Here is a 16,578-nt window from a genome sequence, read left to right on the forward strand (position 1 = left end):
AAATTGAGGGAAATGTCATGGCATTGTTGTGAAATGACATCTGCTAAATATCATGTGTTTCAATTCCATCAGGATTTTACGTTCATACCCAGTTCCAATAAAGCATATGATGTCAGATGTCAGATTACGATCCAGTATTGATATTATCAGAAGCTCAGACAGGATAAATCTCTGATAATCTCAACAATCCACTGCTTTGTGTGTGTGGGATTCAGACCTCGGGAATCATAGCCCACGAGTGTCTAAAAACACTACTACTACCTCAGAATCCCCACGCCGAATCAATATACTATAAACGATCGACACGTTAAATCCAGCGGGCTGTTCGTCTTGGCATCAGTGCCGTGCGACCGGCATCCTGATGCCTGCCTTATTTTGATCGCATCCAGCCTGAACCAGCCCAGAGGAGACGATGGAAGAGGAGGAGGGGGAGGGTAGGAACAAAGGAAAAAGGTACAGAGGGGAGGGAGGGGGAGAGACGGAGGTGAGGAGGCAGCGTGTGAAGACAATAATCTCAGAAGGACACAATAAAACACAAGGCGGTTTGGGACCCCGAGTGGCTTTTAATTCAATGCCCGTTCTGTTGAGACACACACGGCACAGCGCGGACCGGCACGGGAGGAGGAGAGAGGGAGAGGCTGCTGAGAGAGGGGGAGGAGGGAGGGAGGAGGGAGGGAGGGAGGGAGGGAGGGAGGGAGGAGGGGCTGTGTCTGCGCCTGCCTGCGCTTCCTCTGTCACTCTGCTGCTGCTCGGCTCCGCGGAAGGAGCTGGAGGGAGGGAGTGGAAAACGAGGAGGAGGAGGAGAGGAGAGGGAGGAGGGGAGGCAGGAACAGAGAGAGAGAGAGAGAGACGCGGAGAAGAGGAGGAGAGCAGTGGAAAAGGGAGCGTCTGAGGCAGCGTCGCAACAGCTGCAGCGGACCGCCAGCCAGCGACGGAGACGGGATATAGCGTCGCGGCAGGGGGGGGGTTTCTCTCTCCGGTAACGGCTGCAGAGGACCGCTGCAGGAAGCTCCCTCTCCCTTCTACGCCGCTCATCGCTCGGCCGCTCGGCTGCGGTTCCCCTGACGACGAGCGGAGGGGCGGACTCGAGCGGGAAGGCTGCGCGTGGTTCTTCCTCCTCGTCTCTCCCCCCCCCCCCCCCCCTGTTGATGCTCCCCGGCCCGCTGGCATGCAGGCGGCGGCGTGAGAGTACCTAGAGGAGCAGCAGGAGGAGGAGGAAGAGGAGGTCGGGGGAGAAGATGGAGAGGAGCGACAGCACCAAGGCGTACGGCCAGCCCAGCAGCGGGAAAGCCGTGGGCATGGCGGCCCCCAAGCGGGCCAAACCCGGGGGCCCGCCGGGCGTCCCGCGCGGGGAGCTGCGGGTGTACCGGGCGGGCAGCACCGAGGGTCGGCTCCCGGTGTCGTCCAACCTCCGCAAGCAGCGCTCCATGACCAACCTGGCCGTGCTCACGGACGCCGAGAAGAAGCTGCACCTGTACGAGCCCAAGTGGTGCGACGACATGGCGTCCCGCACCGGAGGCGGCGGCGGCGGTGGCGGCGCCGGGGTGGGCAAGCCGGGCCGAGCCAGGACCCCCGGGGGCCCGGCGGGGGGCCCGGGAGTGGGCGCCGGCGGCGCGCCTCTCTCGCGCAACCTCTCCAAGTCGGAGCACTCCCTGTTCACGGCGAAGGCCCGGCCCTTCAGCCCGCTGGCCGCCCAGTCGGCGCTGGGGAAGAGCCAGAGCCGCATCCCCCGGGGCCCCTACGCCGAGGTGAAGCCCCTGAGCAAGGCGGCGCCCGAGGACGGCAAGTCGGACGACGAGATCCTCTCCTGCAAGGCGGGCAAGGGGAAGAGGCAGGGGGCGGACGCTGGCGGGGGGGACCCGGGGTGCAGGAGCTCCGGGGAGGACGGGGGTGGTGCTGGGGACAACAAGGCCTTCCTGAAGGTGGACCCCGAGCTGGTGGTGACGGTGCTGGGAGACCTGGAGCAGCTGCTCTTCAGCCAGATGCTGGGTGAGTAGACACCGGAGCGGGTCCGCTCAACACCGGGAGCCCCGTGATTGGCCCTCGTTTAACGATGTCAACAGCCCCGGCGTGGCTGAACGCGCGGCCCACCTGACAGCCACCCGAGACCACCTGCCGCCGGATGGAACCTACTGCCTCTCTCCGGGGGGGGGGGCTTCTCGGGGGAAGTGGGGGGATGGGGGGGGGGGGGGGGGGGGCGTTCAATGTCGACCGCAGCGCCGGCGACGGAGTTAATGACGCCGTTTCTATGCAACAGCAGGCTTTGTCTTCTCTCTCTCTCTTCGGTCTACACGCTTGCCTCCGCGGTTTGCCGTTCCTGCGTCGGCAGCACGGCTGTTTGAATACGAGTGAGGCGTGAATCGTCTTCATCCACTCTTATCATTCCTTTAAGAGAAACCGTGAATCCATCGATTGTGATCTACCCTGGGCCTGTGTCGGCTCAGAGAGGGGGCGATGGTGCTGTGGCGCGTGCGTCGAGGGGTGTGCTTGTCTCCCGTTTTAATAACGCTGGCGCGGTGGGCATCCCCCGGGGCTGGGATGCCGGCACTCTGATCTGCTTATCGGCCAACGGCCTTGTTAGATCCCCGGGAGTCTGATTCCCAATGCTAGCTGCTAGCTGCTAGCTGTTAGCATGCTAGGCTAGGCGACGTGTGGGGCCCGGCTAAACAGAGAGCGGGAAGGCAGCCACGCCGCGCCGGAGGTTTATATCAAGGTGTACGTCAGACACACGTTTAGCCCCCTCCCTGTCCCGTTCACCCGTGGCGCTGGACAGATGGCGTTGGCGGTGGAGCGCCGCGCGGACGACGGCGGGGAAGATGGCAGAGGGGCTTATCTTCGTCCTCCTCTCTGCAGGTGGATCCTTCAGGGTCTGTTGCAAGATATGACAGAATAATTGATTAGACGGTGGTGGTTATAATACGAGTGTTGGGGTTTGAGTATCCATAGGCCGGGTAGTTGAAGGTGTATTCCTGAGGGTCTGTTGCAAGATACTACAGAATAATTGTTATGTTGCACTCAGTCATTATTGTGTGTTTTTGAGGTTTGGATTAAAATAGGAAATTATTAAATAATTCACTGATAATTTTGTCATACTGAAAATATGCATCTGTTTGGTAGGCAATATCACACATTTGTTTTTCACAACAATCACAATAACTGAAATGTATCGACGCATTGCGATATACAATTCAATTATTAAATCTCTGTTTTGAGTGCAGAGGATTCCCACCGTAGTCCAGGAGGGGGATGGTTAAATGAATGACAGGCTCCACTGGGGAATTTATTTGCAATCGTGCCAATTTGGTCCAGAGAAGCTGAATGAAAATGGGTCATGTCAAATCTATTTAGTAAACGTTAAAGGAATTACTGTCCTTTGAGAAGACCCCAAGAAGGGTTGATTAAATATGGATTTACTCTGCTCCATACTGCTCATATTCTAAAAGGTAACGCAACTCCACAACCCCGGCAGATGAGTCGGGGACGATAGCATTCTCAGCCGAGACAGTGAGGAGTGAAATAACAACCTCGTACTGTACAGGGCCATGCAGCCTGGTTTCTAAAGATACCACGTCTAAATAGCAGGCTGTCCTGGTTCTCTGACCACACCGGTCTGAAGAGGAGTGTCCAGTCCCAGCCTGTGGATCCTAATTACAGTGCACGTGGTTGTTCTCCACATGGGTTCAAATCCCTCATGTCCTCGCGCACGTAGGTTCCAAATAGTGACCCTAAATTGTCGTTCTGCAGTCGTTTTTGCAGACGATTTCATCCACAGCGTCTTTTCTGAGGATTTCAGCTCCCGTGTCGTTAAGGAGACAAGCAGAGGTCAAAGATGACTACAAGCAGAGGTCAAAGATGACTACAGCTAGGCTGGGGACATCGGGACTCGAACCCGGTGCCTTTCTGCTAGGAGATGTACGTCCTAGCCCCTACATTGGCGGCATGTGGCTCAGGAGGTAGAGCGGGTTGGCTGGTAACCGTAAGGTTGCTGGTTCGATCCCCGGCTCGACCTAGCTGAGCGTCGAGGTGTCCCTGAGCAAGACGCCTCACCCTGACTGCTCCAGACGAGCTGGCTGTCGCCTTGCGTGGTTGACGCCACCCTGTATGTGTTCATGAAGGGGTGAATGTCATTGTAAAGCGCTTTGTGTGGCCACTGGTTCGAAAAAGCGCTGTATAAGTGCAGTCCATTTACCATTTACTAGCCTGCCCCTTTAAGCAATTGACATCCATGCGTTTGCAGATTGGCCGGTGAACTGATCTCTACTGTACTTGATAGTGCATGTTGTGATGCGGCCGCCTGATTCGCCCTAATGAATACGTTTTACACTGATTCAGCGCGTCGTTCACGCTTCATTAGGGCATACGGGGGCCGATCACATAAGACCCAGCGCCTCGGAACCAATCAATTAGCCGCTTCCAAGTTTTTAAACCGCTATATTTCATGTGAGTCAATAACCCTGGCCCTGTTTTATGGCACTGAGGTTCCTCAGAGTCGCACCGTACCGCACCTAGCGCTGGTTTTATAACCTCAGTGCATTAAAGATTCATCAGCCCATGCTCCGGGCTAGCATGTCTTACCATAACAATGAAGTACACTGGCTGGTGTTGCAATAACCTGAGGTCATTATCTTCCACAGCCCCCCTCCAACCCCCACCCCAAAATATATATATTTATAATTAATTTATCAGCCTGATGAATTATGCATGATCATTTAGGATGACAATCTGCCACGGAGACAAGTGTTTTGTTTTCAGGGGGACGGGGAAAGCCACCTGCCACTCAACGATCACATTATATGTGGAGGATGTTGAACAGTCTCTACATTCTCTTTCTTCCGCAAGACATGTCACTGGCTGCAGTATTAATAGATATTTTGAATTCATCATATAATTGATGCATTTGAGGACGCAAATTTTGGGTTAAAGACTTGAATGCTTTAAAGGCACCCAGTGCAACTTTCGAGGCTTAAAAATAAACATTCAATTTCTAGTCTTTTTTACACGTAGTAAGTTTCAATAACTCCATACCATTACATACCGACATTTAAGCAGCAAAGATGAGACGTCGTTGTGTGGTGAGAACTGATACAAAATCGATAACAACAACAATGCCGCCATTTTCTTTATTTTTTGTAACCTACAATAAATAAAGCAGGCTTCCAGTCAATGGAAAAATGGCTTCTCCCCACCGGCGATTGTTGTTGTTTACGATTTTCTATCAGTTCTCACCACACAACGACGTCTCATCTTTGCTCCTTGAATGTCGATATGTAATGGTATGGAGTTATTGAAACTTACTACGTGTAAAAAAGACTAGAAATGTAATGTTTATTTTTCATTGAATGTTTACATAAAGTTGCACTGGGTGCCTTTAAATAAGCTATATGAACTGTCTTTGCTTCTGCGTTTTTTCTCGATGGCTAAACAAAAAAATAGCAGTGAAAAGCAATAGCTGTAGTGATACAGTTATATAAACTTGCTCTATACAGATCTATTCATAGACTGCAAAGCCATATTGGTGTTTACAATGGCACACACAGAGCCTGTATTTCCTCTGCGTAAGTGAATCAAAAATATATGAAGGGAGTCTGTTGTGTCCCCAGACAGAGGGTGCTTGTGTTGTGCGACAGACAGCACATGGCTGACTTACTTAATAGGATCAGTCACTGAATTAAACACACAACTTTGTACAACGTGACAGAACATTTTCTACCATCGCTCAGTACTCACCCCTCAGTGAGATGGGACTTCCCAGAACATGCTTGGATTTCAATATTTGCCAAATGGCTATCATACCTAGCATGTTAGCTAGCATGTTGCATGCTAGCTGTATGCTAGGTCAAGGTCAATAAATGCAGGCTACACAATCCAACTTTTGGGTTTCATTACCAGCACAAAAAAACCTTTGATGTTGAAAGAGAAGAATTGTCCAGTAATTGGTGAGAGAGAGAGAGAGAGAGAGAGAGAGAGAGAGAGAGAGAGAGAGAGAGAGAGAGAGAGAGAGAGAGAGAGAGAGAGAGAGAGAGAGAGAGAGAGAGAGAGAGAGAGAGAGAGAGAGAGAGAGAGAGAGAGAGAGAGAGAGAGAGAAGTGGACAGGACCGCAAGTTCAGAAAGAAGAGAGGAGAGAAGAGCAGGGAGATCGCTAAGAAACCAGAGCAAGGTTATGGGACTGAGAGGGATGGAAAGAGGGGAGATGGGAGATAGATAGATAGATAGATAGATAGATAGATAGATAGATAGATAGATAGATAGATAGATAAACACTTATATAGATAAGGTAGGTGGTGGCTTGCTCTTCACTTAAAACCAGCCAAACATTTCTAGTGTTTTTTTCAAGTAGCAGGCTATAATTGAGATCATACAGATTTCAGCAACACATGATACAGCACATGGCCTTGCTATCTAAACCTCCAATGATTTTGTTGTCTGCTGAGCTTTGATCTCCATGGAGACTAAATATTTAGAGTTTCAGTATGCGTACTGTCTTTTCCTGCAGGATGTAATGAATGTGAGTTCAATTTGTTGTTGGTCTCCATACAGTTGGCTTCAAGGCAAAGTTGTCAAAACAATATATTTCCTGAATAGTTGAGTGCCAAACACAGATAGTCTCCTCAACACAGATCTATTGTGACAAGGGCTTTAACGAAGACTCAATATGCAAGGTTTCATCGCGTGTATAATTCAATTCAACCTCTAAATTGAGAAGCTCCCAAATTAGCTGTTGGTCATTTACACATGTGAGCAATGGCTCCTAATCAAGCACTAATAGGATATAATGAATATCAGAGTGTAATATAATGTATCAGATGCTCTCTTATTAGGAGCAGCATTTGTAATATCTTACCTAATCCTTGGTCTATTCTGCCTTCCAGAAATATCCCTATAACTATACTGATAACTACTAAGAAGTCAATATTTCTTCCAAACTGTAAAAGCACCCTTGTACACTGAATATATGGAGCCATACTGTTAGAGGCATTCTGTTCCTTATCAGTCAAAGTGTATGTCTCTTCATACAGCGATCTTTTGCTTTTTATCTGCACCTGGAGCTCAGTAAAGAGGCAGGGAGTTTGAGAGCGATGGACTCAGGAGCAAGGAGGCCCACACAGGAACAAGCTATCATATACTGTGTTGTTCTCAATCAATCTCAAACCAATGGCACCACTCCCATTTTATTGTCCATAAAAACATCCCACCGAATATATCAATACCGATGAAATATGATCAGCGTTACACCGGGGGATTCCTGGCTCGCTCTGTAGACTCCATCCGTCGTCTGGTCTCCATAAAGTCGTTGGATGTCTCGTTCGTTTTGGGGCTTGTGAATTCACCCTGTCATCAAAACGATACGCAGCTGGACAACGGAAACTTTTCGCTGTTACTTTCCCGTTCGCCGTCATGTTTCTTATAGACTTCCGGAAGTATTCAGTTGGGATCAGTTGGGAGTCAACGTCAATCAAGTTGTGGTTAAGGTACCAAAACATGCAGTTTGATTAGTGTGTGTTTGTGTGTGTGTGTTTGCGTATGCGTGTGTGTTTGCTTGTCAATCAACCACAACTCGCCAATGCAATTACTGTAAGCCACCGTTGCTCACAGTAATTACATCGGCTAGGTGTGGTTAAGGCACCAAAACATGCATTTGAATAAGTGGGTGTGTGCGCGTGTGTGTGTGTGCGAGCTATAGTGTGTGTGAGTGTGTGTGCGTGCTATCGTGTGTGCGTGCATGTGTGTGCTTAGGTGAATGTGTGCGTGCCATCGTGTGTTTGCGTGCACATGCCCACATGTGTGTTCCAAACCTGACCTCTTCCAAAGCCCACGGCCACACTTTCTGCTGCATTCGCTCGATTCTCCAGATGAGACCAGCGTACTCCCATCAGTCCTGATCTCTGACACGCCCCTCCGCGCTCAAACGCTTAACGTACAGAATGCACAGAAAACCCCGGTTCTTTCCCACAGGGGATCATGGGGAACGTCTTTGACTCACCAGGGTGGAAAACCCAGTTTCTCGCCCGCAGTTGGTTCAGTCTGGAAAGTTATATTACTAACCTCAGCTCTCAGTTGGTTCACTCCGGAAGGTTCTATTCCTCGTTCACCTCGGGTCTCACACCCGGACATACGGTGGAGGAACTAGGGTTTTGATTTAATGAGACGGGAGCTAGAGCCAGCGAGCAAAAAGAACAAATGAAAAAACCAACACACATTTGTCTTGATTAGCGCTCAGCTCGTACCGGGACAGGAAGGGGATGAATGGTTTTTAAATTGTGCGTAACACAAAAAAAACACACACACACACACACACACACACACACACACACACACCATGGTCTCTTAAGCATTTGGGGGATTCTCATGTTGCCTGTGCTGCGAAAACCAGGACTGGGCCGGGGGAGAAGGGTGGAAGGGAGCCGGTGGAAGTGGGCGTTACCATGGCAACCGTGGCGTGAAATGTGCCTGAATATTAATGGCAATATGTCTTGAATGTGTAATGCCGGCCTGCCCCACATTCCGGTCCAGACCCCTAGTCAGGACGTAAATAATGCAGACACACACACACACACACACACACGCACACGCACGCGCACACGCACACACGCATGCAGGTACACACGCACACGCACAAACACACCCCTTCTTCTTTAATTTTCTAAACCGACCTGCTCCTTACTGACTTGTCTCTCTACTGTCTAACCCCTACCTGGTCCTCAATGACCTGTCTCTGTACTGTCTAACCCCTACCTGCTCCTTAATGACCTGTCTCTGTACTGTAACCCCAACCTGCTCCTTAATGACCTGTCTCTACTGTCTAACCCCTACCTGCTCCTTAATGACCTGTCTCTGTACTGTCTAACCCCTACCTGGTCCTTAATGACCTTTCTCTCTACTGTCTAACCCCTACCTGCTCCTTAATGACCTGTCTCTGTACTGTCTAACCCCTACCTGCTCCTTAATGACCTGTCTCTCTACTGTCTAACCCCTACCTGCTCCTTAACGACCTGTCTCTGTACTGTCTAACCCCTACCTGGTCCTTAATGACCTTTCTCTCTACTGACTAACCCCTACCAGCTCCTTAATGACCTGTCTCTGTACTGTCTAACCCCTACCTGCTCCTTAATGACCTGTCTCTGTACAGTCTAACCCCTACCTGCTCCTCAATGACCTGTCTCTGTACTGTCCAACCCCTACCTGCTCCTTAATGTCATGTACCTGAACTCACTGTAGATTGCTTTGGACTAAGCCATCTGATAAATGACTAAACAGTGAAATAGTGAATGTTTCCAAAATGCCAAACTGAATGAAATTTAGGATAGAATGGTAATATCTTATAACTTAATGTTAATAGTGAATGTACCAAATGACCAACTTAAACAGATATGTTATGACTTAATGTAAAACTGAATGAACCAAATGACCAGCTGAAACTGATATATTATGACTTAATGTTAATAGTGAATGTACCACATTACCAACTAAGGCTGATGTTTCCTGTTCTAGACCCAGAGTCCCAGAGGAAGCGCACGGTGCAGAACGTCCTGGACCTGAGGCAGAACCTGGAGGAGACCATGTCCAGCCTGCGGGGGTCCCAGCTCAGCCACAGGTACGCAATTGGGGGGCTGGATCGCACCCGGGGTCTGAACCGGGCCCTGACCGCTCCAGGGTCATCGGGGCCGGCAGTAGCCCGGGAGGTAGAGCGGGTTGGCGGGTGACCTGAAGGTTGCTAGTTCGGTCCCCGGCTCCTCCTAGCTGAGTGTCGAGGTGTCCCTGAGCGAGACGCCCCACCCTGACTGCTCCGGGCAGAGAGTTGTGGCGTCCCCTGTCTGTATGAGCTATTGAAAGGAATGACGATGGTGACCCTCCGTTACTCCCGAGGAGACTCGACGTCCTTTCCTTTCATTCATATTTCGGGCATTTTGCGGGCGCTTTGATCCGAAGCAACTAACAATAAGTATTATAAGATGAAAGAGGAACAATAAATCGCCGTCGGTGCAGTAAGGATGTTCATAGAACCAAGTGCCAAGCACTACCAATCGCCAGGTTAACCCGTTCCCCGTATACAACAAGGACAGCTAGGATGAGATGGTATACGATGCTAGGTACTATTTTTAAGTGCCAGGACGTTTGATATACTATACGTGAGAAAGAGGGGTGTGTGTGTGTGTGTGGGGGGGGGGGGGGGGGGGGGGGGGGGGGGTAAGGGGGGGTCGCTATGCAGAGTCGAGGTAAACTCTGAACAAGCGAGTCTTGAGTCTTTTGCGAAAGCTGGTGAGCGACTCCGAGGTCAAAGACCGGAAACTCCACTCCACGTTTTCCCTCCAGCCAGCCATCGATCCGGCTGGTTACACTTGTTATTTAGACCCCTCATCGATCCTCTGACGGTGACGCGACGGCCGTGTTAATTAGCTAATTATGACGCTTGGCCGGAAACTACAATGACTTACGATTGTGAACTGTGCGTCTCGAGCGAGGCTTTGCGTCGGTGTATCTCGTTGTAACAGCGTACATCTGTGTGTGCTTAGGGCCTCTTGTTTATGCCAGATATCAGGGGAAACACCCACGGACCGAAGGCTGAGAAATGCAACACGCCCGGGCTCTCAGCCTCTTCAGCGGCGGACGCACGCGCTCCGATCGATTCATAACAGCCTCACGTGGACTCTGATTGGTTCAGCCAGCCGGGAGTGCTGAGGGGGGGGGGTCTGTCCAATAGCTGATCGGGTTTCACGGTCATGAGGTCATGGGCTGAAGAAGCCCTCTCAGGATTAGTCTGGGTAATTAAAACGGCTACATAAGGGGTTAGCACGGTGAGCTAGCTAGATGCTAAACGTTTTGCGTTTGTTTGTTTGTGCGTTCATACAGAACGTGTTTTTGTGCGTTGTTTGTGCACGGCTCTGTTTAATTAAATTTTGAAACCAGGTTCTGATTGTTGAATTTTGAACTAAGTCAATGTTAACGAAATACAATTTAGACTCAGAATGTCGGCAAGACAAATTTATAAAGTATGCTTTTTTTCTTTTTTACCTCTAAGTATCTCTAAGCCATTAAATAAATAATACACTGTAATGCTGACAGAAGAGTATACTGCACTCCGAACATATTACAGAGCTCTGGAAAGTCCCTCAGTGTGCAGTGGTGTGCCAGGTCCCCCTGGCCTGGGTCCGGGCTCTGCGTCTCTCCCCGCCTGCTTCCCCTGTGTGGGGCTGATCCGTGTGCAGCTGTCTCCAGGAGACGGCTTCCAGCGGAGGACACCTGGTGTCCCCGGGGAGACGCTGCTTCCCCTCTGCTGCTCTGTCACCTTGCTCCAGGCCAGACCTGGCTCTGCTTCTTACAGCGTTAACCCGTAAGGGCCCTCCAACCAGTGGGCTTACAGTGACTCGTAGAGCAGTAGTGGAGGTATTAATAGTCGTAGAAGTAGTAGTAGTAGAAGTCGTAGTAGTAACAGTAGTTGTAGTAGTAGTAGTAGGATGAGGAGGAGGAGGAGGAGGAGTACTGTAGCAGTATAATTATAAGTAGTCGTAGTATTAGTAGCAACAGTAGTAGTAGTAGAAGTAGCAGTAGTAATAGTCATTTGAATTAGGCATATACCATACAGTATATAAGCTTCTTGCTCAACTCCATGCGTAAGTGATTCTTGTTTTACATTCTTTATTTGACATTTCAGATTAGGTTTCATTTATCAACATCTGAATAAGGGTTAGCTCAAGCCCTAGTTAACAGATCAACAACTAGGTCACTAGTATCCATTGGTTATCAGACAGGCAGCGGGGTGAGGAGGTTAGAGGAGACAGGAGAGGAAAGGAGGCAAGGAGAGAGGAGGTGATGGCAGAGGAAACGAGATGAGGGAAGAGGAGACCAGGAAAGAGCAGAGGAAGGGAGAGGAGAGGAGACAAGGGGAGAGAAGACAAGGAGAGAGGAGATGAGGGCAGAGGAAACAAGTGGAAAGGAGAAAGAGGAGATGAGGAGAAAGGAGAGGAGGAGGAGGAGGGGAGGGGAGGGGAGGAGAGAGGAGATGAGACGAGACAAGGGCAGAGGAGGACGATGAGAGAGGCATGTATTTGGTGCCAACTGATATCCCCGTAGTACTCCACTGTCACCTGAGTTTCCCTTATTGATTCCTGTTCGATTATTTACTATATTCACCTTCATTCAAACAGATGAATTATTTTTCTTCTTTTAGTCTTTCCGATCCTTCGTGCTTGTGGATTGACAGAGCATCGCGTCCTTGACTAGATGAATTATCCATCTGCCATGGGTAAAAATACTTCCACGTTTTCCAGTGCCAGTGCATTATTCATTCAGAAGGCAAGCTGTAGCTAGTTATGCAATCAGTAGACGCGGCCCCGCGACTCAGTCAAAGCAAGGACATTTCTAAATCCGACCCATTTACAGGCCACTGCAGATTTCTCCTCCATGCATGTGGGCTAATAGATGCTGTTTGAAGCCAGTTCCCCTCAGATCTGGGGTCGATGATAGTTTATGCACATGTACAGTAGAAGTGTGTCGCGTGGATTGGTGGGCGTTGGCTTGTGATAGTGAAAAAAAGGATAAGAAAGGAGACAGACAGACAGACAGAGAGAGAAAACAAGACAATGGAAGAGAGAGACAGAGGCAATACAACATAGGAACAGAGACACAAGGAGAGACAGGGTTAATGCAACAGAGATACAAGGAGAAACAGGGTTAATACAACAGAGATACAAGGAGAGGCAGGGTCAGGGAGAGAGATAGAAAAGGAAAACACAGAGAGCAAAGAGAAAAATAAAGAGAGACAGGGGGTAATGTGGAGAGAGAGAGAGAGAGAGAGAGAGAGAGAGAGAGAGAGAGAGAGAGAGAGAGAGAGAGAGAGAGAGAGAGAGAGAGAGAGAGAGAGAGAGAGAGAGAGAGAGAGAGAGAGAGAGAGAGAGAGAGAGAGAGAGAGAGAGCTAAATGCATAAAAAGAGAGAGAGGTTAACGCATTAAAAGAGAGAGAGGTTAACGCATTAAAAGAGAGTGATACAGAGAGAGAATGAGAGAGAGAGAGAGAGAGAGAGAGGAGAATATGATAGATAGAAAGTGGGAGGTAGAGGAGGGGGGAATGGGAATGATTGAGAATACGAAGACAGATCTATCGCATCAGCCTCTGCTTGAGAGCGTGAGAGAGAGGAGTAAAATGCATAAGAAGAGGGAGGGAGAGGGAAATAGAAGAAGAGAAATCAATAGAGCATGACGAATAGGGAGAGACAGATAGAGAGGCCCTGCAAGCTAGGACCTCTCAGTCCGACTCCGTCCCCCTGGCCTGGTCCACTTGCCTTGCCCCTCCCTGGTCCTCAACTCTTTAGCCCCTAGTGGTTCTGTCGTAAGTGGGTCAGCAGTCTTCCACTGTCGGTGTGGATACCTCGGAACCAGGAGGAGGAAAAATCTGCTTTTCTGCCATGTTCGTTCTTTCCTGAGCAAATCAAGAGTTTGCTCGAAATCTTTTGTGGCATCCATGTTGTTCTCCGTTTCTGGGTGGCTGGACATGTCTTGAGTGTTTTGGTTCCGTGTTTTCGAGGTTCCTGAGATTGTTGTGTAATTCTCCCCCAGTACCCCCCCATTAAAAGTAGTGTCTTACATGAGTAATGTAATACACGTAGACTAATGTTAAGTCAAAGTGATGTAAGGTGACCTCAGAGTAATGGGATGAACATTAATGTAATGCAGTCCTACGTGAAATAGATGTAATGAGATGTAATGTGATACTAGGAATGTCAAGTAAATGCATTTTACCTGTCGGTGAATCACGTAATGGTCTTGTTGTGCGAAAACGCATTTAGTCCTCTGAAAATGATAGTTTTAATCTCTAGCTTCAACTCAAGCCACTAGAGGCCGCTAATTGGAACCCTTACATAGTGCAGGTTTAAAGTTATGTCTAGTGAATCTTCGGTTAGAAAATTAACAAATTGTTATGTACCCAGCATTAGACACAATGCGAAGCAATATATATTAAACGTAAAAAGTATTCAAAGTAAACATAGCTAAATACTGTAAAATAAAGTAAAGGTAACTTAATAATGTTATATAAAGTAAAGTTAACTAAATAATGTAAAATAAAGTAAACATTACGTAATAAAGTAATATAAAGTAAATGTAACTCAATAATGTTACATGAAGTAAATGCAACGTAACTAAATAATTTAAAGTAAACGTAACGTAATAACGTAACATAAATAAAGGTAAGGTAACAAAGTAAAGGTGTTGTAATCTAAAGTAAAGCTACCGTAACTATAAAATGTAACATAAAGTAAAGGTAATGCAATCTAAAATAAAGCTAACGTAACTAAATAATGTAACGTAAAGGTAATGTAACATAAAGTAAAGGTAATGTAATCTAAAGTAAAGCTAACGTAACCAAATAATGTAACATAAAGTAAAGGGAATGTAACATGAAATAAAGGTAATGTAACATAAAGTAAAGGTAATGTAATCTAAAGTAAGGTTAACGTAACTAAATAATGTAACGTAAAGTAAAGGTAATGTAACATTAAATAAAGGTAATGTAACATCAAGTAAAGTTAATGTAATCTAAAATAAAGTTAACGTAATTTAATAATGCAACATAAAGTAAAGGTAATGTAACATGAAATAAAGGTAATGTAACATAAAGTAAAGTTAATGTAACATAAAGTAAAGCTAACGTAACTTAATGTAACATAAAGTAAAGGTAATGTAACATAAAGTAAAGGTAATGTAACAAAGTAAAGGTAATGTAATCTAAAGTAAAGCTAACGTAACTTAATGTAACATTAAGTAAAGGTAATGTAACATGAAGTAAAAGTAATGTAATCTAAAGTAAAGCTAATGTAACTTAATGTAACATAAAGTAAATTTAATGTAACATAAAGTAAAGTTAATGTAACATAACGTAAAGGTAATGTAACACCAAGGTGAACCTGCGGTCCCTCCCCTCCCCAGCTGCCTGGAGGCGGGCCCGGCAGGCTACGACAGCGACGACACCACCGCCCGCAGCATGTCCAGCCTGTCCAACCGCTCCTCGCCGCTGTCCTGGCGCCACGGCCAGCCTCGCCGCGGCTGCAGGCGGGCGACGCCCCCTCCTCGGCGGGCAGCGTGTACCAGGGGGGGTGTGGCCTCGGGGCGGGGTGGGGCCCACACGGCGCCCGCCCGGGGCCCCCCCCGCCCGCCTGGGCAGCTGCTCCACCTCGCGCATCGAGCTCATCGAGGGCCTCGACGACGCCGACCTCAAGTCCGGTTACCTTAGCGACAGCAACCTGCCCGACGACGACGACCCAGCTGGCCAATGGGTGAGCGGAACTCGTCTTTATTGTTTTTAGGAGGTTTAGTTTTTTCCCCCACCAGGAGGGAAATGGCGAGCAGCCAGGCGATAGTTTTAATAAGTAAACCCAGCCTTCATCAACCTGCCAAATGGGCCGATCCATCCCCCATTGGCTGGCGGTCGGTGTTCATCTGGACCCGGTTACCATGGTGAACGCCAAGCACTGACTGGGAGTTTGTAGATCTCTGTTGGAGGACTAGTTTTGATGCTTTTTGGTACAAAGAACAGGTAGAAGTGGAGCCCTTCTGTTCTCGGTGACCCATTTCTTTAAGTGCTCTTAACTCTAAACCCGAGCATCTGCCTGTGGGCGAGAGTAGCTCAGGAGGTAGAGTGGGGGTTGACTTGTACATGGAAGGTTGGTAGTTCGATCTCCTGCTCCTTCTAGTCGAGTGCTGAGGTGAACATGATCAAGACACCTCGCATGGTTGAATCCGCCATCGTTAAAAGCGTCTGCTGAATGCCCTGAATGTAAATGTAATGCAAATGCTTCGCCCACATACGGTTTATCCCATTGACATCTGCCGCTGACATCAATGTCTCAGTGAATCAACGTCTCCAAACCACACCAAACAGCACTCTATCGATATTCAAAGGGCGCGGTTTGCGAGAGAATGCTGACTTATAAAAGCTATAGATATCCGGTGGGGCACTTTTTTAACGACAGAAAGCGATCAAGACGTTTATAAGAAAGGCCTGATAAACGTCCCATATGGAGGGCGAAGGGGACAAGCGATTCATCCCCCGGGTTGTTGCCATGACAACGCCGGGTGATGTCAGTCGGCGGCACTGTATTGCACCACAGGTGGTATGCAGCCTTGAAATCAACGCCATGGGAGAGACTTAAACGTCTGCTTTGAATACGTTCTTGTAGATTTAGTTTTTTTTCCCCCCAGACGGGTATGTCATCGTCTGGAGCAGGCCGGACAGATGGGCTGAAACATGGGGCTGCTTTGGTGCGCCCTGCCAGACCTTTGCAATGCTCAGTCGGGTGATCACAGTCCGGGCAGAAACTCTGAAACTCTTGACGCTTCTTGGAGCCGACACTCGCGGGGCCCTCGAGAACAGCTCAGCGGCGGCGTTCAAAGAGATCCTATCTGCCGGTTCCTGCACGCTCACTTTCCTCTGCTTGATCTTCAAGGCTATCTGGGAATACCCGTGGCACGCCGGTTATGCTGACGAGCATGGGAAAAAGTTTGCGAACTTCTTTTCCTTTTTAGTGCTGAGGAGGGCTGCGGCTCCTCACAGTAACTTGCATCGTCTGGTGTTCCCCTCATCACTGT

General features: G+C 48.6%; 1 protein-coding gene across 4 annotated transcripts in view; it reads left to right on the top strand.

The window, feature by feature from the left end:
• Positions 1-16,578, top strand: part of nav1b (neuron navigator 1b) — a 70,047-nt gene that overhangs the window by 19,994 nt on the left and 33,475 nt on the right. For 3 of the 4 annotated variants that reach the window (XM_060069050.1, XM_060069052.1, XM_060069051.1), the window contains exon 4: positions 9,490-9,592. In XM_060069050.1, coding sequence (XP_059925033.1) covers positions 9,490-9,592 — 103 coding nt within the window. Of the gene's footprint in view, positions 1-731; positions 1,990-9,489; positions 9,593-16,578 lie in introns of those variants that run through there. The other variant, XM_060069053.1, reaches the window with a different exon arrangement.

This window comes from Gadus macrocephalus, chromosome 13 (genome assembly GCF_031168955.1).
Source record: "Gadus macrocephalus chromosome 13, ASM3116895v1".
In the NCBI taxonomy this organism is placed as follows: domain Eukaryota; kingdom Metazoa; phylum Chordata; class Actinopteri; order Gadiformes; family Gadidae; genus Gadus; species Gadus macrocephalus.